General features: G+C 35.1%; 1 protein-coding gene across 1 annotated transcript; it reads left to right on the top strand.

Moving 5' to 3' along the window:
* The first annotated feature begins 16,656 nt into the window (after positions 1–16,656).
* Positions 16,657–17,472, top strand: LOC114639354 (coiled-coil domain-containing protein 28B). The gene has a single exon (XM_028788136.1). It carries the CDS (start codon positions 16,746–16,748, stop codon positions 17,340–17,342), a length of 597 nt encoding a protein of 198 aa, XP_028643969.1. The 5' UTR covers positions 16,657–16,745; the 3' UTR covers positions 17,343–17,472.
* Positions 17,473–24,067: the final 6,595 nt, after the last annotated feature.

Raw genomic sequence — 24,067 nt, 5'->3', positions numbered from 1 at the left:
TCTCTACAGAAAAGAGCATCTTTTCCTTGTTCTAAACTTTTTGTGTTTTTGCTAAAGTTAGTAGAATATGTATGTGTGAATTTATATAGAATCTGTAATCTGTTCTACTGGTCTATGTCTCTACTTTTCTACACAATTATGTGTTTGAATTAATATAGATTTATAATATAATCTTAATTCAGAAATCATTGTGGATGACTGTTTCCAACTTTGTTTTCTCTGAATTATTTTGAGTATTTAACATATTTGTTGTTTCATTCACATATTGAGGGGTTTTGTTTGTTTCTGAGAAACATATCAGGAATTTTGCTTTAGGTTTTTCTCTTATTCATCTAAGATAGATTTCTAGTATGTGGCTAAATACACATAGAATAACATAGCCTACCTACACAGAATGATTTTAAAATTAATTCTATTTTCAAAGTATCTGCTTTATCTTGTTTGGCAAATGTGTTATAGAGTTTCCTGAGTTCAGTAACAACTTGTTATAGCAATTCACTTCTCATGACCAATTACCATTGTTCTACCAGAACTACAACTATTAAATAGTATTACAAAGGGAATACCTTCTTTTAATAGTTTAGTAGTCATATGGCTGTCAATACATACATAATGTTCTTGGTGTAGAAGGAATAAATAATTGTGGCACTTTTGTAAGATATCCAATAGTGTAATCAAACCATATGTATCTCAGGAAGTATCTTTCTCCCTGTATTTAACACTCTCACAATCAGCAAAGATATAAATGATGAGAAATATATGAGATGCTTTCTTAAGTTACAAGACATTCCCAGCTGTTCAGTCCCTCTCCGACTGCTTTATGACTATCCATGCGTCCACTAAGTTTAAATAATTACATTCAACCAAAATCTTATCTAGACCAGATTTGAAAAATTTAAAATATCAAAATTACTATAATTTCCATCACTGTTGATATTTACATAAGGTTTGCTACTACTGAAGGCTTGTGTTTGATCAAAAATGAAAGGAATCTAACCAAAAGCCTAATATGAAGACTATTTCTTGCCATCACTTTCCAAGGAATTTGGTAACTAGGAAAAGCACATGAACTCTAGACTAATATGTATGAACTTAAAAGATACCCAAAGAATCACTCACACATTTTAAATGTAATAGTTTTGCATAGCACCAAATGTAATTTTGGATTTGGAATGCAATCTAACTAAACAAATCCAAACAGGGAAATATCAACATGTTAACATTGAGTGTAATGAAAACAAACTCAAATCTTATAAATAGCATTCACACCTATCATATTAAAATGAAAGTCTACTATACATAATAACTACAAATTACTGGTTAGAAGAAATTGAATTTTTTCCAAACATTTTTCTCAGTTAAAAAAAAAGAAAGAAGGAATAAAGAAAACAATAATCAAAGTGGTATTCTCATAAGGATTGCCTTAGCTCTGTAAAACAGTTAGACATTTTAACAATAGAGAGTATTCCAACAGATAACTAAAATGATGTATTAATATTATTTTTGTGTTTCCTTGAAACTTTTCATCAATATTTTATAATTTTGTTATGTGAAAGTTTGTTTCTAGGTATATATTTGTAGCTATTGCAATGGCATAACTCTCTTAGTTACTTTCAGGGAGTCCTCAATAAATACAAAACAGTACTACTGAATTTTAGAAGTTTATTATTCTGAAAATTTTCTTAAAATTTCTCAAGGTCAAAGGCTTTTGATGATGTCTTTGTGAATTTCTATATATGAAGTCATGTCTTCTAAAAACAGTGTAAATTAGAATTTCTTTTCTTTTTCATTGGATATTTCATTTATTTACATTTCATACATTATCCCCTTTCCCCATACCCACCTCAGATATCCCTTATCCCATACCCCCTCCTCCTGCCTCTATGAGACTTAAAATGAGCAAAGAACACATATATTTCAAAGGAGGTCCTTTCAATAAATTCTACTGAAAATATAGAATAATAAAAGTAGACACATACATCTCCTAACTACAAAAATAAACTCAAAGTAGAAGTTTTAAATAGGACACATAAAGCCATAAAATTACTACAATGTAACAAAGAAAATGGTTCAGGATATTAGTTGTCTTAGATTTTTCTTGGCTGTTGCTCAAAAAACATAGGAAATAAAACCAACAATAAACAAATAAAATTAAAGCAAGCAACTTTTGCACAGAAAAAAAAATCACCAAAATAAAGGTACAACCCACATAATTAGAGAATATACTTGTTAATTATGGGTTTGAGAAAGGGATTAATATGCCTTACCTATCAGGAGTTCCAACAATTCTGTAACAAAACAACTCTGTAAATAAAATTTAACTCTCAAATAGACATTTCTCAAAAAATGACATCAATTTTAGCAAAGAGTATATATAAATGCTCAATAATACTAGCTATCAGGGAAATAGAAATCAAAATTCCACCTTTAAGTATGGCCAGTATCTGAAAAACAAAGATAAGTACTGGGAAGGTTGTGAGGGAATTGGAGGACCTTCTGAGTTGGAATGTAAATTAGACTTTCTTTTATGCCAAACAGTATGGATACTCCTCGAAATTTTAAAATAAAGCTACCATTCAGAAATCCCATTCCTGCATTATGTCTGTACTCTCTTGTTTGTTCTAGTTCTGTTCATAAAAACGAAGATATCAAAAGAACATAACTATGCATCAACTGATTAACAGACAAAAAGAAGGAAGTTTGTAGGTGCACAGAATGTAATACTTAAAATCCATAATACATAATAAAATTGTGTCATGTTAACAACAAAATACAACATACAGATCATTATGTTTTTAAGTAAAGAAGACACAGAAAGATAAGGACTACATGATATCACTCATATGTGTAATGTTCAAAAATCATTTAACAGAATTTGCATGTAAAATAGTTATCAGAGTTTTGAGAGAGTGAGTAAATAAAAACAAAGACTCGAGTAATGCTAATAAATGACTACAAAATTGTAATTAGAACCCAAAATTATGGTATGCTATTGTATAATACAATGATTATAAATAAAGTAATGGATTCTGTATTTCAAAAAGTTAAAAAATAATATTTAATGTTTTAGCATAAGTTTGTATTTAATGAGGTGAGTATTGAAACACTGCATGTTACTCCATTAATATATACTATATCCATATTTCAGTCATCAGTTGAAACAAATAGTTTTTTTTTAAACACTAAAGAATATTTGATCTGTTTACCAAAGTAAATAAGGATGAAAGAACAAGTGGTAAATTTTTATTGGTTTGTCTTATTGTAGATTCAGGTCCAATGAATGACAGCCAAATTCTCTCTGCCTGTGGGATGCCTTGAAGATAGCTTTCATCTTAAACTCAATTCAACTTAACACATAGACACTAGATATATAACTCAATTTCATTTACGTTTCTCCATGGTTTACTAACTTGACCCCCACAATGTTGGAGTGTTGGAGTTTAACTATATTTTAAAACTTTATCTGGTGTGCAACATGAATATATCATATTTTTGACATATATATATATATATATATATATATATATATATCTATATATATCTCAAAATCAACTCAAAATATAAGTCTAAAATATGACACATAAAGCCATAAAAATGGTTCAGGATATTAGTTGTCTTAGTTTTTTTCTTGACAACTTGCTCAAAAACATAGGAAATAAAACCATAAATAAACAAATAAAATTAAAGCAAGCGTATTTTGCACAGAATATATATATTTGTCAGGGGAAATATGGCAACATATCATCAGAGCAGGAAGCTGAGAGACTGCATTTTCAACTGTAAAGAAGTCAAAATAGTGACCTGGAAGTGAGAAGAGGTTCTAAGCTGTGAAACCCTGCTCCAGGTGTAATACTGCTTCCAGAATGTTTCACCTCCAAAAGTTTCCAAACCTCCCTAACAACTCCAAATGGGGACATGGTTTTATAAGAAACATCTTGCATTCAAACTACTACACATAAATTAAATAAATAAATAATCTACAACTAAATTGTGAAAGAAACTATTAAAATATACAAACAAAAGGAAAGCAAATATAGTACTCCATTTACCTTTCTTTTAAAAAATATTATGTGTATTAAAATGTCATACATGTAAGCAATGTATTTGATCACATCCATCTCCAACAGCCCTCTGCCACTCTGCAATATATCTTCTTATTTCTAGTCCTCACTTTTTTCATTATTTACTAACCCATTTCATCCAATTAGCAATATCCATTTTACATAGGAACTAGAGATTGCATCCTCAAATAAAAGGTATTCGCCATTAAGTTCCAATAGCTCCTTAGTTTTAAAGCATAGGAATCCCTCCCCTATGAATATTAAAATTTTGACTGGCTTGACCTTGTGTATTTTGAAGGTAATCACAGCTACTATGAATTCATGTGTACAACAGTCATGTTATATCAAGAAGACAGCATTTCACAGCTGTTCTTCTTATCCACTGGATCTTACGTTCTTCTTGCTATCTTCTTTCTGGAATGTTCCAGGAGCCTTGATGGAGATGTATATGCATATACATCATATATAAATATACATATACACATACATATACATATATATTTGTATGTGTCTAAATACTTAGAGTCACTTAGTCTCAGAACTTTGACCATTTATGAATCTCTGCATTAACCAGTAACTACCAGAAAGAGTGGTTTACCATGACCAAGATCAAGAGCACATATATCTGTCAATAGAAACACAAATTATTATTGGATTCTTTTAAAAAGGCAATATGACAATATGACCATTTACCAAAATAAAATAAAATATGTTCTTTCACAAGAGTCTTTGTCTGCCCACACATAGGCTTTTGACCTGGACTACAGTACTGGAACTGAAATTCTTTCTGTGGAAGAGGCCTCAAACCCAAACCAAAAAAAAAAAAAAAGGCAATTGGTTACTACCAGGTTACTACCATAATCAGCATGCCACTATGTACTAGTGACACCATGCATATTTTACCTGTAAAATGGTATTATAACATGAGTATTAAGTGATGGGTAAGGCTTTTGATATCTTTACTCACATCATAGCCTCCATAGTATCTTCAGGAGTTGTGGAAGCTAGCTAGCAAATAGAAATATTCCTGGTCAGTTCAAGACTAATCTCTTTATGTTTCAAAACAATAGTGTATTCATCTTCCTTAGTCTCCTTCCCAAGCTGTCTTCAAATTCACAACCACCTTTTTACTTCAACCTCTTAAATACTGGGATTACATGCTTGAGCAAACAAGTCAGCCTAATAGTACACTTTTGAATGGTCAATGACTTTACACCTTAATGCTCAGACCACAGGAAGCAAGCAGCGATGGTGGTGGGGTTGTCTGGTGAGGACTTTTGAAATCTCAAACCCCTACTCCTTGTGAGATACCTCCTCCAACAAGGCCACACCTCCAAATTCTTTCCTAACAGTTCTATTAACTGGGTACCAAGAATTCAAACATATCAGCCTATGGAGGTCATTTTCATTCAAACCTGCACAAATTCCTAGAACCCCCCCCCAAAAAAAAAGGATGAAGTAACAGTTTCCATCTTTTTTTTTTTTGGAATACAGCAAGAAAGAAGTTTGTACTTATGAGTGCCTACATAAAGTAACCAAATAAATTACGAACAAGTGATTGTAACGATAAAATGATAAGGATGCTAACAAACCATCTAGAGAAAGAAAATCAATCAATAAGTTAGTTCTTTGAGAAGATGAAAAAGATCAAGAAACCAAAATCCAATCTAACCAAAAGAACGTTGTAGTGGTTTGAATATGCTTGGCCCTGGGAGTGGCACTATTTGGAGGTGTGGCCTTGTTGGAGGAAATGTATCACTGTGTAGTGAGCTATAAGACCCTTGTTCTAGCTTCCTGGAAGCCAGTTTTCTAGCAGCCTTCAGATGAAGATGTAGACCTCTCAGTAACAAAGTCTTTCATCCTACTAGGATGGTCCAATAAGCCCCACTTAAAGCATCCCATTGCCTTCCAACCAAAGTACCCAAATTCACATTCTTCCAAACTAAAGCATGATCAGGCTTATTACAGCAATGCCGCACTCCTGGTACCAAGTTGTACCTGTCTTAGGGTTTTACAGCTGTGAACAGACACCGTGACAAAGGGAAATATTATAAGGACAACATTTAATTTGGATTGGCTTATAGGTTCAGAGGATCAGTACATTATCATCAAGGCAGGAACATGGCAGTATTCAGGCAGGCATGGTACAAGAATGTCCATTGTCTTCCCTCTTGCTCAGTATAGTTCTTGACCTCTTAGTTAGATCAATAAGGAAATCAAATTTATAAGAATACAAGTTATTTGTATTTGAAGTTGACACAATTCTTTTTTTTTAGTTGACCTACATTTTACTTTCCTTCTTAATCTTTGACTTTATCTTATCATTTTGTCTACTTCTTTTTTATCATGTTGTTATTGTTTCCTTCTTCATCTTCTCTTTCTTTTACATAGTCTTCTTTTCTCTTTCTATTCCTCATTTTCCTTCTTATATTTTTCATTTTTTATTTCATTTGAGGTTCTTCTCATTATTTCTGTCATGCTGTGCTGTGCAAACCAGGTGGATTTTGAAATCCTAATACTGCTGCCTCTTGTCAAGTACTTGGGTTATAGGCATGTAACACACTGCTCATCTATAATTGTGCGTAGAGATTCCATCTCACCCCAGTTAGATTAGAATGGCTATCATTAAGGAAACAAACAAGTAAATGATGCTAAAAATGTGGATTAAAACCAGTTAGATAGACACTATTGGTAGAAATTTAAATTTGTATAGTCATTGTATAAATCAATGTGGATATTCCACATGAAACCAAGTAATTACTATATGATTTAAGTATTCTATTCCTGGGTTGATATCCAAAGGATCCAAGTAAGCATACAATAGAGATACATGCATAACCATGTTCATTGTCGCACTAGTCACACAATAAAACAATGACCAAGTTATGCAATCAACCCAGGTTCCCGTCATCATATAAACATATAAAGAAAATATGGGGGTTATTATAAATATTTATATTCATTTATGAATTAAATTATATAATTAGCAGAAAATATGGGAAAATACTGTTATTTATTGTATTCAGTGAAATAAGATAATCTCAAAAAACAGATTCATCATTTGTCTCAAAAATGTATAGCTAAAAATAATAGGCATGAAGGGAATCCATTTTGTGTAAATAGAGGGGGCTAAAAAGAGGTGGTTGGAGTATCATGAATGTGTGCATTAAAGCATTATAATGAAATCTCATTGTTTTGTACAAATAAAGAACATTGATAAAAATAACTGCTGTAAAGCATGAAAAGGAGTCTAAGTCAGCTCCTCTACTAAACAAATTTATGACATGCACAAAGTTACTGGAGAGATTGCATCTGAACATGAAGTTTCTCCAGTAGCTGAAGACTTAAAGGGTAAATAATACTTTCTGTGATAGTTAAATTGTCAAATTGGTGGCATATGAAATCAACTAAAATGCAAGCTACTGGGCAATCCTGTGAGGGATTTTGCTGGTCAGATTGTTTTAGGTGGGAAGACGCACCCTAAATGTGGGTAGAATCTTCTGGGAGCCAGTGCAGATAAGATGTACAGAGAATAAAAGCTTTGTATTTTGTGAATCTACTTGTCTTTACTCTCACTTGCAAATGTATCTATCCTGTTGTTGCTTCATTTCTTCACCGATATTGAAACCTGTTTCACTAAGCTTTCCAGAGAGCCTGGATGTCAGCAGCATTTCAGACCTTCAGTACGAGATTGAAACTGCTAAAGCCTCTACCCTTGTGGACTGAAAAAATACTAAGATTTAGAATCTAGTGTTGTTATTATTGAACTATACAGACCATACTGTATAGGCCAATCTAATAAATAACTTTTTAATATATATTCATTCTGTTGGTTTTGTTCTTCCAGAAAACCCAAACTAATATCCCTTCCAATGCAGATGCAAATATTTAGGTGCACTAAAGCAAGCTACTTCTGGAGTATATAAAAACAACATCAATGTGAAAAAATAGACACTAAAGTATAAAAAGAAAAGTACAGATCTGCTTTGATAGTATGTTAATATGGCACTGGAAGCACAATGAAGCTAGATATGGGGCACATAAACAAGTACGACAAAAATTACCTGCTCTGGCAACATAATCAGAGTGGAATAGACATTCATCTTGATTATAAAATTGTTCCACAAATGCTTAATTCCATTACTGAAAAAAACAACCTGAAAGGGGGAAGGCTGTAATTTAAAGTTCTATTAATAATAGAAAATTACCTGCCATCATGAATCTGTTTTCTATGAAAAGGAAAATGTCACGGTTATATTTTTGCCTTCAAATATAACCTCACTGTTTTAGCCGCTGAATAAAAGCATTATTCAATTTGTCAGGGTTACAGGTTTTTGTCTGCTATCTGATTACATTCAATCAGCAATTGATACTAACCCTAGTGTATCTTATTCATATTATAAATCATTTACTATTGATGATGTAACGATTTTCACCAAAGGTACAGTAGAGGAATTAAAACCTGAAAATAAAATGTTTTCTTTCAAGAAATAATGATGATGATGATAGTGGTGGTGGTAATAATAACTATTATTATTATTATTATTATTATTAAAGAAATAACAATGTACCAATGTTTATTAGTATAATATTTATAATATATTAAATTTAATAACTATATTACAATTATAATTTATAAAATAATAGTAAAAATAATAAATTAAAACAATAAAATATAATGTTTATTATTTATAAAATAATAGTGTTTCTTATTTATAATAATTATGCTTGGATATAGGAATATATATCCAATATAACTATTATTATAAAACAATAGCAGTGCTTCCTGTAGTTGTGTATGAAATAAAATAATAGCTCACACTGGAAGACAAAATGTAGAAAATGATGCTTACATACCTAGTAAAAGGGAGAGAACATACTAAACTACTTCCAAAGGTCTTAACAATTAGGAATTGGAAGAACTTATTCATTCATCTTCAGAGAATGAAATATAAGAAATTGTACAAGAATGTACTTTTATATGAATGTTACTTTAAAAAATTGACCTGATTCAAATTGTATTCATTAGGGGATAATTGTAGAATAGAATTCTTGAATAGAATATATTAAAGTATACTGAATGATGATTAATGCATTATACCTTCTACACTAATACTCTGACACATGCTAAAAGTACGGTGACCTCTAATTATACTGTTCAACTATAACAGATCACCAATTATGGACACTGTCATCTCCTAACAAAACCATTATAATTGGCACAATTCAATGGTCTAGAGTCAACTAAATAGTTGCCTGGTATTGTCTTAGTGCATGTAACTCTCTTCCACTCCTCTGTACTATCTTCACTTCAGACACTGAATATATACCCTGGAATATGAAATAAGTAGGGAGATAGATGGATAGATACATAGATAGATACATAGGTAGATAGATAGATAGATAGATAGATAGATAGATAGATAGATAGATATAGAGAGATAGATATAGATGTACGTGTGTTGTGTGTGTGCGTGTTTGTGTGTGTATGTATTTGGTCAAATTGGCATTACTTCTATTGTCCTTTAAATTATTGATTTTACAATTATATTACCCATTACTGAAAATCTGTTTTTATTGTCTCCACTGTCTCTATACAACTGTCAGGTTCTTTCTCAAATTATGTATATATGTGCCTCATGAATTTTTGAAATATTTTCTGCTTTTAGAAAGTTTTTGAAATCTATTGTTCAGTGTAATACTGCTTACACTGGTAGATTTTCTTCGGTGATTGACACTTCTGGTAATATACCATCTCTCATAGCATATTTGTTTGCCTAAAATCTACTTTGCCTGATATTGTAGTCACCACTTCTGCTTTCTTATCTTTGCTATCTGCATGCAATACATTCTTTCCTTTGGCTTTAACTTACTTGTGTACATACATATAACCATTTCTTTTTCATTTCTTAGTGAATGAATGAAGTACATTTCATTCCTACCTGCATTCACTTACACTTTGTTCTTATTCATTCCTCCATGCTCTCCTTTAGCACCACTCCCCTTTTCCTTTGCCTCATAAATAGATCAGCTTTCTGCTTTCATGACACATATATTCAAATATTGTTTTTTTTTCTCATCTCTTTTTCTGTGGAGAAGTTCTCTTTGTCATTGTCTTCTTTATATATATATATGTATATATATATATGTATATACATATATATGTGTGTGTGTGTGTGTGTGTAACTTGAATTTAGATTATACATATAAGGGAAACATATTTATCCTTTAAAATAGGGCCTAATTTGCTTAATATAATAAATCCCACTACTGCATATTTTCCTGAAAATATCTTTAATTCATTCTCCTCTACAACTGAATAAAATTCTATTTTGTATAATATTACATTTTCTTTTCCATTCATCTGTTGAAGAAAGGCTAGTTTCTTATTGTGGCCATTGTGATATATGACTCTTCAAACATGTTAATCAAAGTTTTCTTGCTAACATAAGTTCATTTCAGTCTTTGCTTTAGTATACTGTACATAGAATGAAGTATGGTTTTTATATTAGAAACTAATTTAAATATATTTGAAACTATTAATCAACCCAAACTGCTGTAGCTACAATGGGAATTCCTCAAAAAAATCTAAAAATAGATCTATGCATGACCCATCTATACTACTCTTTGGCATTGTATTAGTTATACTTTTGAAGCTGTGAGAAAAATACTATGACTAAGCAACTTGTTCAATAAACAGTTTCTTTGATCCACAGTATCCATTTTTCTGTTGAGGGACATCTGAGTTGATTCCAGGTTCTGGCTATCACAAACAAAGCTGCTATGAACATAGTGGAACATGTGCCCCTATGGTATGGTGATGCATCTTTTGGGTATATGCCCAGGAGTGGTATAGCTGGGTCTTCAGGGAAAACTATTCCCAATTTTCTGAGGAACTGCCACATTCATTTCCACAGTGGCTGTACAAGTTTGCAATCCTACCAGCAATGGAGGAATGTTCCCCTTGCTCCACATCCTCTCTAGCATGTGTTGTCCCTTGAGGCTTAACCACTCTTATTGTAAGATGGAATATCAGGATCATTTTGATTTTCATTTCTCTGATGACGAAGGACACCGAATATTTCTTTAAGTAGGTCTCAGCCATTAGAAATTCCACTGTTGAGAATTTTCTATTTAACTCTGAATGCCATATTTTAATTGAGCTATTTGGTTTTTTGGAGTCTAGCTTCTTGAGTTCTTCATATGTTTTGTATCTAAACCCTCTGTAAGATGTAAAGTTGGTGAATATCTTTTTCCAATCTGTAGGCTGCCATTTTGTCCTCTTCCCAGTGTCCTTTGCCTTACAGAAGCACATAAAGTACAGAGTATCCCTGATACAGTCCATAGACCCAAAGAAGCTAAACAAGAAAGAAGGACCAAGAAAGGATACTTGAATCTCACTTAGAAGTGGGAATAAAACAGACATAGGAGGCAGAAGGAGGGAGGGAGGAGGAAACTGGGTGGGAGAGGGGATGGAGAGAGAAATGAGAGAGTCAGGACCAGGTATGGGGAAAGACAGGAAAGAGGGCCAGAAGGCCAGAAGAATGAATGGAAATCTGCAGCTGCTTGGAGTAGGGGGTGGGGGAAATCTCTAGGAAGTGTCAGAAACATGGGATGGGGGAGGGTCTCAAGAGTAAATGTGGGTAAACTTAGCTGAGATGCATAACAGTGGAGATATGCAACCTAAAGAAGCCAATCCTGTAGCCAGGCAGGAGCCCCAGTGGGGCCCCTACCATCTCAGAGGAGAAGGGGGAAAGGGGTGGGAGAGGGGATGGGGCTCTGTGGAGGGGGGCACCAGGCTGATGTGCAGCAGTCAGGATGTAAAATGAATAAATAAATGAATAAACTGAAAATATGAAAAATAAAAAATTAAAGGGGATTATTAGAACAAGAAGTGGTAAATTGAGGTAGCAGATGAAAGGGCAGATAAGACATTTCCTTTTTAAGGCTTCTTAAAAATAATGTTTTCCTTTCTTCTAGAAGTTCACTTTAAAATCTGAAGTTATCATCCAGCTAGATAACTCGGTGGGTAATGGCACTTGCTATCAAACCTGATGAGCTGAATTCAATCTTAGAAATCCACACAGTGGAAGGAAAGACAGCAACACCTTCAAGGTGTCCTTTGACGTTCTTCCACACTTTAGTCATGGTATACACACCCACTCACAGACAAATCTAAATTTAAAAATCTAAAATGAGTTGTGCCCAGAGAAAATGTCAGAAACAAATAATTTTATGGGACCATGAAAATCTTGTTAAATGCAGTACTAGGTTCCTAAAGATAAAAAGCTGTTTTTGCTTAGTTTTGTACCTTCATTTCTAATGATACATTATTGCTGATGAATTGAAGAGAAATTTTATAAATAAACTTTTCTTAGTAGAGGAGGCAATCACATGTATCTGATAACTAAATAAATCAAAAGCTCGGAGATCATTGGAGGAGAAGAACATGCAAGTTTCCCTGTACGTTCACTTGGTAGCATAAAACAATTCTCACTGACCAGTTCTCCCCATTCATGTTTCAAATGAGATGTTCTAAAATGTGAATTCTAAACTTTAGCCCAATGCCAAAACATCTTACATACTTTTCAAATTATGAATGAAAGATAATTATTTCAATTATTTTATTTAAAATAGAATGGACCAGGAAAAATTTGTTTTGATTTTCCCTTTTCCCAAGACATTCAGATGTTGCTTAGCTAATAAAAGTGACAAGCCTAAACTTATGAATGAGAATCTTCATGAAAAGGACATTCTGAATACTTATTATTCAGAGGTTAGGGGTAAGTATGCCCCCTTCTTTGTGAACACAGGCCAATGTTTTTTAAAACGCACATTGGGAATAATCTCTAAGACACAGTTTCACAATATTTTGCATTCATTTAAAAGTGGAGTGTATTTTATTTGTCTCCTTGCCAACATTTTGAAGTCTCCCTCCCAGGCTCCTGTCCTTTTTTAAAGAGCCCCTTAGGATTGCTTTTGATGCTCCTCAAATGAAAGATTCTACACCCCAGAACACAGGAGAGTGTCAGAATTGGACTCTTTCCCAGAACGAAGGGAATTGTTGGAGGGGAAACAATTTAAATAGAAATATATCCACCCCATCCTGAGCTGGCATTTCCTATCATCAATATTTTTTTAAAGTGTTGGCAAGGACAATATTTGCAGTACTGAGGTTGAATTACTAAGGCAAGCATCGTAACTTTCACTAATAAATATTCAGCCCTTTCTTTTTAAACAAACAGTATTCCTACTGTCCTACTTTGCTCCAAAAATGTGTGGATAAATATGCTGTGTCCCATGTTATGAATAGAGAACAAAAGAATCTGAATATATAACTGAAATTCTACATTCATCCCTTTGGTCTTATTAATAAGAGCAAAAATACCTGCCAGCTTTTCTTTATGTGCAAATTTTCCTAGGTTTCAGGAAATACTCAAGTAAGTTGGCAAAATATATTAAAGCAAAACTATTGATTTTATTTTCTATTAGATAGTACTGACTGTCATTTCTCACTGAGGGTGCAGATAATTAAACTATTTTAGGAGGTTTCTGAAGTGATAGAAAATGTTACATTTTAATAAACAAATAAACTTTATAAACATAGTACCATGAATAAGAAACTAAACAATAGTAATTCTAGCTTCTAATTTAGTTATGGGTTGGTAAAATCCCGAGTTTAATACTTTGGGCAAGAAACTCATCCTAGCTGAATTTTACTCTGCCCATCTGTAAAATGCTGATACTGACGTGTACAGTGTCTGTCATATTGATTTCCTCTAAGGATTAAATCTGAAAGCACTTATGTATATGCAAGTAATTACAATTATTATTTATGGAAGAAATAATTGATTTGACTTGCAATTGGAATGTTGCTTGTATTCAAATGCTGTGGCAAACCAAATAAAATAGAGAAAATTTCATTTTCGTCTTTGAAATCAAATGGGAGTTTTCTGTAAAATCAGTTGTTTTGGTGACCTGTTATTGACTCACTGTATAACAGACTCACTCTGCAGGCATTTTCACACCCAAACAATAAGACAATTTACAATTTGTAAATTGGCATTTCTGAGTAGATCATGTAAGACTAAGGAATCAAGCTGAAAAGTGAAAATCTTAAGCCAAAAAACTAGAATTTTTGTCAAAACAGGTTTTGTTGATTATCTGACAAAATCGATTACTACATTGGTAATCTGTGTGTGTGTGTGTGTGTGTGTGTGTGAGAGAGAGAGAGAGAGAGAGAGAGAGAGAGAGAGAGAGAGAGAGAGAGAGAGAACTAAAATGGAAAAACACACATTTTACTATCTGATCCTCAGTAGAAAGTGTCAGACTGCCCTCTGCAGTCATCAGAATAGGATCACACTTACTTGGATTAAAGCAAGTGAAAATGTTAGTTGCTGAAAACCACTTCTAAACTAAGAAATTCTTTTGTTATTTATCCACTTGGTTTTCAGTTTAAAGTCTTTTTCTGAACACTGCATCAGAAACAGCACATTTCCTGGTAGCCTGATTGTTCTCATTCCTTCCTGTGCTCACTTCATACTGTTTCTTTTGCCCTCAGTTCACTGCTCACTGACTGACTCTAACTCTGATTCAAAGTGTATCCATTCCCTATCTCACATTTCAACTTTCATATTTTCTATCATGCCCTAAAAGATTTTCCTAGTCATTTATATATTTACTTTCTATAATTCCAAAGAACTTTTAAAACCATGTTTTACCTTTATTCTTCTTCCACTCTCATTATTTGTATACATAAAACCTGCATCCACTCACTAAACTGTAAGGTCCTAGATGGAACAGGAAATGAGATATGATTTTATGAAATTTGCAAAGTGTTTCAAATAATAAGAAGCCAACAAATATATTGACTTATGTTGATGATAAGATTAAAAACCTGAAAAGTTCCCATTCATTTCCATTTAAACAAGAGCCTAATTTTTTTCTGTTGTATAACTGAGTGTTACATATGCATAGTAATCTCATCATTACTTTGTCCTTAAATATGTAATTTCCACTTCTATGGCAACAAAATAATCAGAAGCTTTGAGTAGATTCTTTCTATGAGTGCTCAAATTAATCAAATTGGTTTACTTAATACTCATTACTTAGCTAACATTATGCTTTATTTTCTTAAATTTACATATAGATAGATAGATAGATGATATAGATATAGATATAGATATAGATATAGATATAGATATAGATATAGATATAGATATATAGATTCCTGACCATGTTTTAATAATTTTAAATCATTTTAATACATAACTATGGAAAACTCCATAAAATAATATGCAATCAGAATTTAATCATTAACTTCCTTATGCTAATGTATTGTACCTCCATTTTTATCCTATAAAATTAAAAAAATAGTTTCAAACATTTCTAAACTAAGCACTGAATCATTTTAGCATAAATCAAACATATACATTTTAAAGTTCTATTGCTAGAAATTTAAAGATAATTTTAACTATGAATATCATTACCTTAAAAATGAGTTTAGGAGAAGATATGCATAGCCTTGCAGAGACTTGAAGTGCCAGAGTAGGGGGATACCTAGGGGGCTTCACCCTTTCAGAAGAGAAGGGGAGGTAGGATTGGGGAAGGATTGGGGAAGGAAGTGACTGGGAGGGGGCAGTGAGTAGGATATAAAGTGAATAATGAATAAATAAGTTTTAAAAATGAGTTTAGAACATGGAGAAATAAAGCTGGTATTCACCTAAAAGTTTGATCCTAAAGTCTAGCACAGTGTTGGAAAGTTCTATGCAAATTCTTGGAGGAGAAAGTAATCTTAAATCCAATTCAGATGTGAACACTGCAAATTAAAAGGCAATCATTACTACCTTGAAAATATATGTCCATTGGTACAATAATAGCATAAACATTACAGGAGTAACCAACCACTTTCTTACTGGTTATAAAAATTTATCCACAAAATGAAATCTATATCTGGCCCCATTGTCAGGTAAAAAACCTATGGCTATATATATCAGGGACCCTAGAGGAGAACCTGTTACTGTTCTCCTGCTAAAAGGACACAGAATTAAAATAATTCCTGATAATATCATTTTACGTAGGTTGATGTATCACTTAACACACTCTGAGGAGTTTCCATTTCTCTACGGTGAATACCATAGAGACCCAAAACCGGCAAAGGTGTAGAGAATGAGAGACTATGGGATACTCAGCCCTAAATAGAGCATATATATCATACTTCTTCCTTCTAAGGCTCAGAAATTGTTTTGGAAAGAAGAACAGAAACTATAAGAACCATAGGTTGTGGACAACTCCAAGGAAATCATGTCTTCTAGACACAGCTGTGTAGTGGCACATGAAGAACTCATTGCGGATATGGCATCCAGAACAAAACTTGGACAAGGACAAATCATACCAGATTCAGCATGGATATAGGAAGTGGCCACAACACTATGTCCCTAGCAGGGGAGTTATTTGGCAATTGTTAGCTGCTGAGAAGAGGAATGACAGTTTTTCTCTAAGGTAGAATGACACTCTAGTTGAAGATTACATATACAATACTATTTGAGGAGCACAAATTGATTTTGATAGTTTAAAAAAAAAAGGACACGAGGAGCGAGAAAGCAGAGTGGAGGGAGACAGCTAAGAAGCACTGTTCTACACTCCAGACCCCAAACCTCCAGACCTGACGTCCAGCAACACTCAATGGAAGACAAAAAGAAGAAACGGAGTCCTAAGCCCTGCCTCACCCAACCAGCACAAGCCCCAGGCACACTGTGCAGAGTCCCCGTGCCCACCAGCCACAGCGGCTCCCTGGCTCTGGGACTCCCTCATTTGCCATCACCCAAGCAGCGAGCCAAGTTCAAGAGAGTAGGCAAGGAGAAATGCAGACCGGTGCTGGCTGAAGGTGGAGGCGGCTCCGCAGGCACACCCCTGCAACACTCCTTCCTGACAGAGGTGACAGATGTCTATGAGATGGAGGGGGGACTACTGAACTTGCTCAATGATTTTCATTCAGGTCGCCTGCAGGCCTTTGGGACAGAATGCTCCTTCGAGCAGTTGGAGCATGTTCGGGAGATGCAGGAGAAGTTGGCTAGACTGCACTTCAGCCTGGATGTGTGTGGCGAGGAAGAGGACGAAGAAGAGGATGGGGTCACAGAAGGCTTGCCTGAGGAGCAGAAGAAGACAATGGCTGACCGAAACCTGGACCAGCTGCTTAGCAATCTAGAAGATCTTAGCAATTCCATACAGAAGCTGCATTTGGCAGAGAATGCCGAGCCTGAGGAGCAGCCAGCTGTGTAGGTGTCGCCTAGACTCTGCTGCTTCTCGCCTTCTCTTCAAACTGTGACTTTTTACGGATTTGGGAGCCCCTAGGTGCTATGGGGTCGGGGGCACTGGTTGGAATTAAACAAACGGAAAAGCGAAAAAAAAAAAAAAAGGACACAAAGATGTATAGGTAGAGCAAGGGAAGTGAATCTGGAAAGAGTTGATTCAGGGCTGACTATGAGCAAACACATTTTTTTAAATTCTGAAATAATTAATTAAAATAAATTTAAAGTACAAAATATACAAGTCATTACCTATGCGCATTGTCCCACAGATTATGTCAAAAGATATTTGACAATTTTGCGATGTCCTGAACCCATGGTTCCTCAACCCAAACCTTCATATAAAACAAAACAAACAAGCAAGCAAACAAAAAACAAACAAACAAAAAACGTTCTTTGTCATACCGTTTTACACAAGGTGTAATAAAACAAATCCATAGTTTTAGCTTTCTGTAGAAACTGGTCAGCTAATCAACAAATAAAAAAGACTACTGCTACGAATCAAGTTCATAAGTTTAACTACCCAGCACCTTGTGCTAGTGCTGACTAAACACACACTCCTATGAAATTTCTTCCACAAATTCACTTACTGAGTCAGAAAATTAAAATATGCAAGGAAAGTGGAAACTCTAATGCTAACATGGAACCACTACAAACAGCTTAAAATTTTTTCACACACAAGACACAAGCTACAAAATGGATAATCTTCTTTTAAATGTATATTATTTATTCAATTTACATCCCAATTGCTGCTCCACTCCTACTGGCCCCTTCCTTACATAGTCCCTACTATATCTCCTCTCCCCTTCTACTCTGAGAAGGTAGAGCCCACCCATACATCCCTCCAACCTCACACTGCAGGGCTACCAACTTCTCCCACTTAGGCTAAACAAGGCAACCAGGTTAGAATAGATTCCAAAGACAGGCAACAGCTTTAGGGATAGCTTCCATGCCAGCTATTGGGGAACCCTCATGAAGACCAAGCTGCACATCTGCTACATATGTGCTGGGTGGGGGACTGGGGGCTAGGTCCAGCCTGTGTATGTTCTTTGTTGGTGTTTCAGTCTTTGAAAGCCCCAGGGGTCCAGGTTAGTTGACTCTGTGGTCTTCCTGTGGAGTTCCCATCCAGTTTAGCCCCCACAATCCTTCCCACTATTCTTCCCTAAGACATTTCTTTAGGTGCTTCTCGGCCATTAGAGATTCCTCTGGTGAGAATTCTCTGTTTAGCCCTGTACCCCATGTTTTAACCAGGTTGTTTGGATTGTGTTGGTGTCTAATTTCTTGAGTTCTTTATAAATTTTGGATATTCCCTTCTCTCAGATGTAGGGTTGGTGAAGATCATTTCCCTATCTGTAGGCTGCCATGATAATCTTCTAAAAGTAACCAAAAATCTGCTGATATCCTTTGCACTGTGAACATAGTAAGTAAAAGGAAGCTAAATCTGAATTCATAGCTTACTCATTTAACTAAACAGAAAGCTATAATTTGTTTTACTGTATAGAGTTAATTAAATTGTAGTGTTGAAAGATTACAATTTACTTAAAAGAGTTTTGTGACTTTAGATGATACATGTATGATGATAGGATATTTGATTTTGAGTGTGGCTGATTTCAGTTAGATAAATGGTCAATGATTTCATTCATATTGTCACAAATGGCAAGGTGTCCTTGACTTTTAAAGCTGAACACGATGGAACCTCAAAGTACATTCAATTTGCATTTCCTATGACTAAGGACACCAAAACATTTTTAAATGTTTGTTAGCTTTGGATTTTATCTTTTCAGAATTCATAGTTCTATGCCCTAATTTTAGCCATGTTTTCTGTTTTGTTTTTGTTGTTTGTTTGTTTGTTTGTTCTTTGCATATTCAAGATAATAGCTCCCTGTTAGATGAAGGTGGTAAAGCTGTGTTCTTCAATTCTTAGGATATCCTGACACTTGAGTGAGGAAGGGCTTTGCTTAACAAAAGATTTTAAATTCATGAGGTCTCATTTGTTAATTTTTATTCTTAATAACTGCACTATTGAGGTACTCTTCAGAAAGACCTCTCGAGTGCCAATGACTTCTAGTATATTCACTGTTTCTCCTCTACTAAATTCAGGGTATCTGGTCATATGTTGGAGTTTAATTTTATACTGAGTTACGTATAAGGATTTACATGAATTATTCTACATGTGGATATCAGCTTTCAAAGCTCCATTTGTAAAAAAAAATGTTGTCTTCTAATCAGTGTGTAGTATTAAACTCTTTGTCAGAAATTAGGTGGCTGGGAGAGTGTGGGATTACATATGAGTCCTTCATTCTATTCCATTGACTACTGGGTCAGGATCATGTGGTTTTTATTACTACAATTCAGTTGTATAACTTGAAACGTGGGGTAGTGACACCCCCAGTAATTTTATTTTGTTTAATTTTTCAAGAATGTTTTGGCTTTCCTAAGTTTTTTATATTCTCATATGATATTTAAGATTATTTTCTCAATTTCTATGAAAAGTTGCAGAAGAATTTTGATATGGAATCTATAGCTTGGCCATTTAATAGAATGGTCATTTTCATAGTATTAATTATGAGCAACCCATGTACGCAGGAGACTTTTCTACTTTTTTGGATTTATTCAAATTCAAATTATTTATTGAGTTGAGTATATGTTTCAATGTTTCAAAATTTTCATTGTTTAAGTCTTTGAAATCCTTAGGTATATTCCAAGATATTTTTAGGCTATTGTGAATGGTATAGTCACATTGGCACACCAAATGTTTGTCTAGTACCAAACAGTCAACCCTGAAAACAACATCTAAGTAACATTATACAGGTTGATAATGTGTGTGTGTGTGTGTGTGTGTGTGTGTGTGTGGTGTGTGTGTGTGTGTGTGTGTGTACAATAAAGATTAGTGTTAAAACGAGGCTATAATGATGAAAGAGAACAATGACGGGTGAATGGAAGGCTTGTCAGAAAGAAAGGGAATGGAGTAAAGCAACTAAAATATAATCTCAAAAATTACAAATAGAAAACACAGAAATGTTTTATAATGCTCAACTTCCTTAGTAATCTGGGAACAAAAATGAAAATAATAGGTAAATATTTTCTTATGGTCAAAATTCATAAAAAGAAATAACTTTAGAGTATTCAATCAGAACTGATATATCTACAATATAAGTCTAAAATGGCTAATTTCAGCCATGAGTTTGATTTCCAGCTGTCTACTCCTCTTGGGTGTATTTGCTTCTTTTTGTTCTAGAGTTTTCAGGTGTGCTCTTAAGCTGCTAGTGAATGCTCTATCCAGTTTGTTTTTGGAGGCACTAAGAGCTGTGAGTATTCCTCTTAGCACAACTTTCATTGTCTCCTATAAATTTGGGTATGTTTTAATCTTCATTTTAATCAAATTCTAAAAAGTCTTTACTTTCTTTCTTTATTTCTTCCCTGACAAAGTTATCATTGAGTAGAGTGTTGTTCAACTTCCATTTGTTTGGCTGTTCTGTTGTTTTTGTTTTTATTAAAGACCATCCTTAGTCTGTGGTGATCTGATAGGAAGCATGGGATTATTTCAATCTTCTTATGTCTGTTGAGGCATGTTTGTGACCAATTATATGGTCAATTTTGGAGAAGGTACTATAAGGTGCTGATAAGAAGATATATTCTTTTGTTTTAAGATTAAACGTTCTATAGATATCTGTTAAATCCATTTGGCTTATAACTTCTGTTAGTTTCACTGTGTCTCTGTTTAGTTTCTGTTTCCATCTGTCTATCACTGAGAGTGGGGTGTTGAAGTCTCCCACTATTATTGTGTGAGGTGCAATATGTGCTTTGAGCTTTAGTAAGATTTCTTTTATGAATGTGAGTGCCCTTGCATTTGGAGCATAGATGTTGAGAATTAAGACTTCATCTTGATAGAGTTTTCCTTTGATGAGTATGAAATATTCTTCCTTATAAATGGCTATTACTGCTGGTTGTTTTTTCTTTTTTTTTTTCTTTTTTTGACCATTTGTGTGGAAATTATTTTCCAGTCTTTTACTCCAAGGTAGTGTCTGTCTTTGTCACTGAGGTGCATTTCCTATATGCAGCAAAATGCTGTGTCCTGTTTATGTATCCAGTCTGTTAGTCTATGTCTTTTTATTGGGGAATAGAGTTTACTGGTGTTAAGAGATATTAAGGAAAAGTGATTGTTGCTTGCTGTTATTTTTGTTGTTAGAGATGGAATTATGTTTATGTTGCTATCTTCTTTTGGGCTTGTTGAAAGAATATTACTTTCTTGCTTTCTCTAGGGTGTAGTTTCACTCCTTGTGTTGGAGTTTTCCATCTATTATCCTTTGTAGGGCTGGATATGTGAAAGGGTATTGTGTAAATTTGGTTTTGTGATGAAATATCTTGGTTTTTCCATCTATGGTAATTGAGAGTTTTGCTGGGTATAGTAGCCTGGGCTGGCATTTGTGTTCTCTTTCGGGTCTGTATGACATCTGTCCCGAATCTTCTGACTTTCATAGTCTCTGGTGAGAAGTTTGATGTAATTCTTTTTTTTTTAATTTTTTATTTATTTATTTTTTGAACTTGAAATGCTTTTTAATAGCATGTTTTACAAGAGGAGGGGGTAAGAGGGGCCAGGTGGTGGAAAAGTACAGAATCTTCTTGGCCTCTGCCTTGAAACATGTCATGGTCTATATGGTACACTGCCTTGAATTATGATCTACCTGCTGTTCTTTAGAAGAAATGGTACACTGCTTGAGTTATGGTCTCCCTGCTATTCTTAAGAAGATATGGTATTCTGCTTTGAGTCTATCTGCAATTGCTAAGCAGGATCTTGCAGTTGCCAAGCTTCAGAGGACATTGTGCAGGTGGGGAAAGGTAGGGGGTGAGGGTAAGGGCGAGGGTCCTGGCTTCTGGCATCTCCCCCTTCTCTGTTTAGTTAGAGAAGGCGTCTTATGATCAATCCCAACTATGTGAATTTTGAATTTGGATGTCTAATTATGGGGGGTCTTAGACAAGTTCACTACCCCAAAACACTGATGTGAGACGAGTCACATCGATGGTCGAAGGCTTTAGGCTGTCGACGATGGGCAATGTCAAGGGACTCTGATGTGGGTGAAAGGAGGGTGAGAGCCCTGTCTTAGGCCATGTAGGCTGCACCCACTCCCAGCACCACGCACTCCTTTTCGGCTGCATTGGGTGGGCCCCTGGGAAGTGGACCTACAATAATCTCGTCATTGGGCTAACTCACAGCCATCCTAGTCCCTTGTAAATGTTTAAGTTACCAACCATTCGTCAGTTTGGGGTGTAATATTGTCATAAAGGAAGGCTCCCCAATGTTAGCAGCCATATCAAGGGCGGCCTTGGTTTAGGAAAAAGCCAATTTTTGTTGTGGTGATCAAGAGGCCAAGCTCTCTAGCGAGAGAAACCAGGGCAAAGCCAGGCATACCAGGAACCCTTCTGGAGGGTGTGGAAGTCTAGGGGTCGACCGTAGGGGGAGGCAGGGGAGCTGGCAGCTGTGTCAGTCTCCTGCGGTGTCACTTCTGGATCCTCTTCAATTTTCAGCTGATGGTAATGAAATTCAACCGTCTTCTTGATGGCAGCATCAACCTGGTTCTGTGGACAACAGGTCGCGGGCGACGATCTCTGTCTCACTCAATCTTGATGTCGTGCGCACATCCTCTCAATGAGGGTCCGTCCAGAGGGGTCCGTGCCTCGAGCCCCACGTCTGGGTGCCACTTGACCCGACCGGCGGGTCCTAGTTATTCGTGGGGGCGAGGAGGACTGCAACCTGCTATTCTTCAGAAGATATGGTACACTGCTTGAGTTATGGTCTCCCTGCTATTCTTCAGATGATATGGTACACTGCTTTGAGTCTATCTGCAGTTGCCAAGCAGGGTCTTGCAGTTGCCAAGCTTCAGGGGACCTTGTGCAGGTGGGAAAAGGTAGGGAGTGAGGGTAAGGGCAAGGATCCTGGCTTCTGGCCCATCTGGATTAGAACTTCTGACAGCAGGCATCATGGGTGATTCATTTTTACCTGGAAAGAAAAAAGAAGTGGATTCTCAGGGAGATTTCTCTTCCCTGGATGTAAATTGTTATTCATCGTATTTATGGTTGGGCCTGGCTTTGTGAGGGTATCTAATTTTTTCCATTAATATTTGTGGTAGCCGGTTAGTTGTGCCTTCTGTGGTATTGGGCAGGCATATCAGTCCTCGGCTCCATAAGGGAACTGGGTCTGGGGCATTCCCTTTATGGGTATGAGGGTCCTTCCCCATATCTGTGCCAAAATTTTGTTGGTCTTGGTGGTGCCCAAGGTCAACAACATGGTCAGCAAGAGATTTGCCATGAGCTTTCAGCTTTAGAGAGAGAAAAGTGAACAAGGCATGATGGAGAGTATTTCAGGGAGACTCTTTCTGAGGGGGTACCGTTCCCCCTCTTTTGTTTTTAAAGCCAATTTTTCAGAGTTCTTGTAAAATCAGGGCAGAAGCGCCAACAGTTGCTCCTTCCACACTCAGAGAGTCATGAAGACCTTATTTAAGGATATATAAATCTATATTAATAATCTTTTGTCAAAGGACTTTTATAGCACCACTGACAATTAATCAGACTATGTGACATATCGATTAGAAATAGCTTTTTCTACTTTTTGTGAGATTACCTCTCTTTTGTCAATTAACTGTTGAGGAAGTTAGGGTTTACCTCTTTCTTGAGAATATTGAACAGAGATTTAAATTCTTT

This window comes from Grammomys surdaster, unplaced genomic scaffold, assembly GCF_004785775.1.
Source record: "Grammomys surdaster isolate TR1022 unplaced genomic scaffold, NIH_TR_1.0 61, whole genome shotgun sequence".
Lineage (NCBI taxonomy): Eukaryota > Metazoa > Chordata > Mammalia > Rodentia > Muridae > Grammomys > Grammomys surdaster.
The sequence above is the reverse complement of the archived record's forward strand: the minus strand, read 5'-3'. Positions and strand labels throughout refer to the sequence as shown.

Excerpts from the sequence above, each read along its gene's own strand:
- LOC114639354 (XM_028788136.1), top strand. The coding sequence starts at position 16,746 with ATGGAAGACAAAAAGAAGAAACGGAGTCCTAAGCCCTGCCTCACCCAA.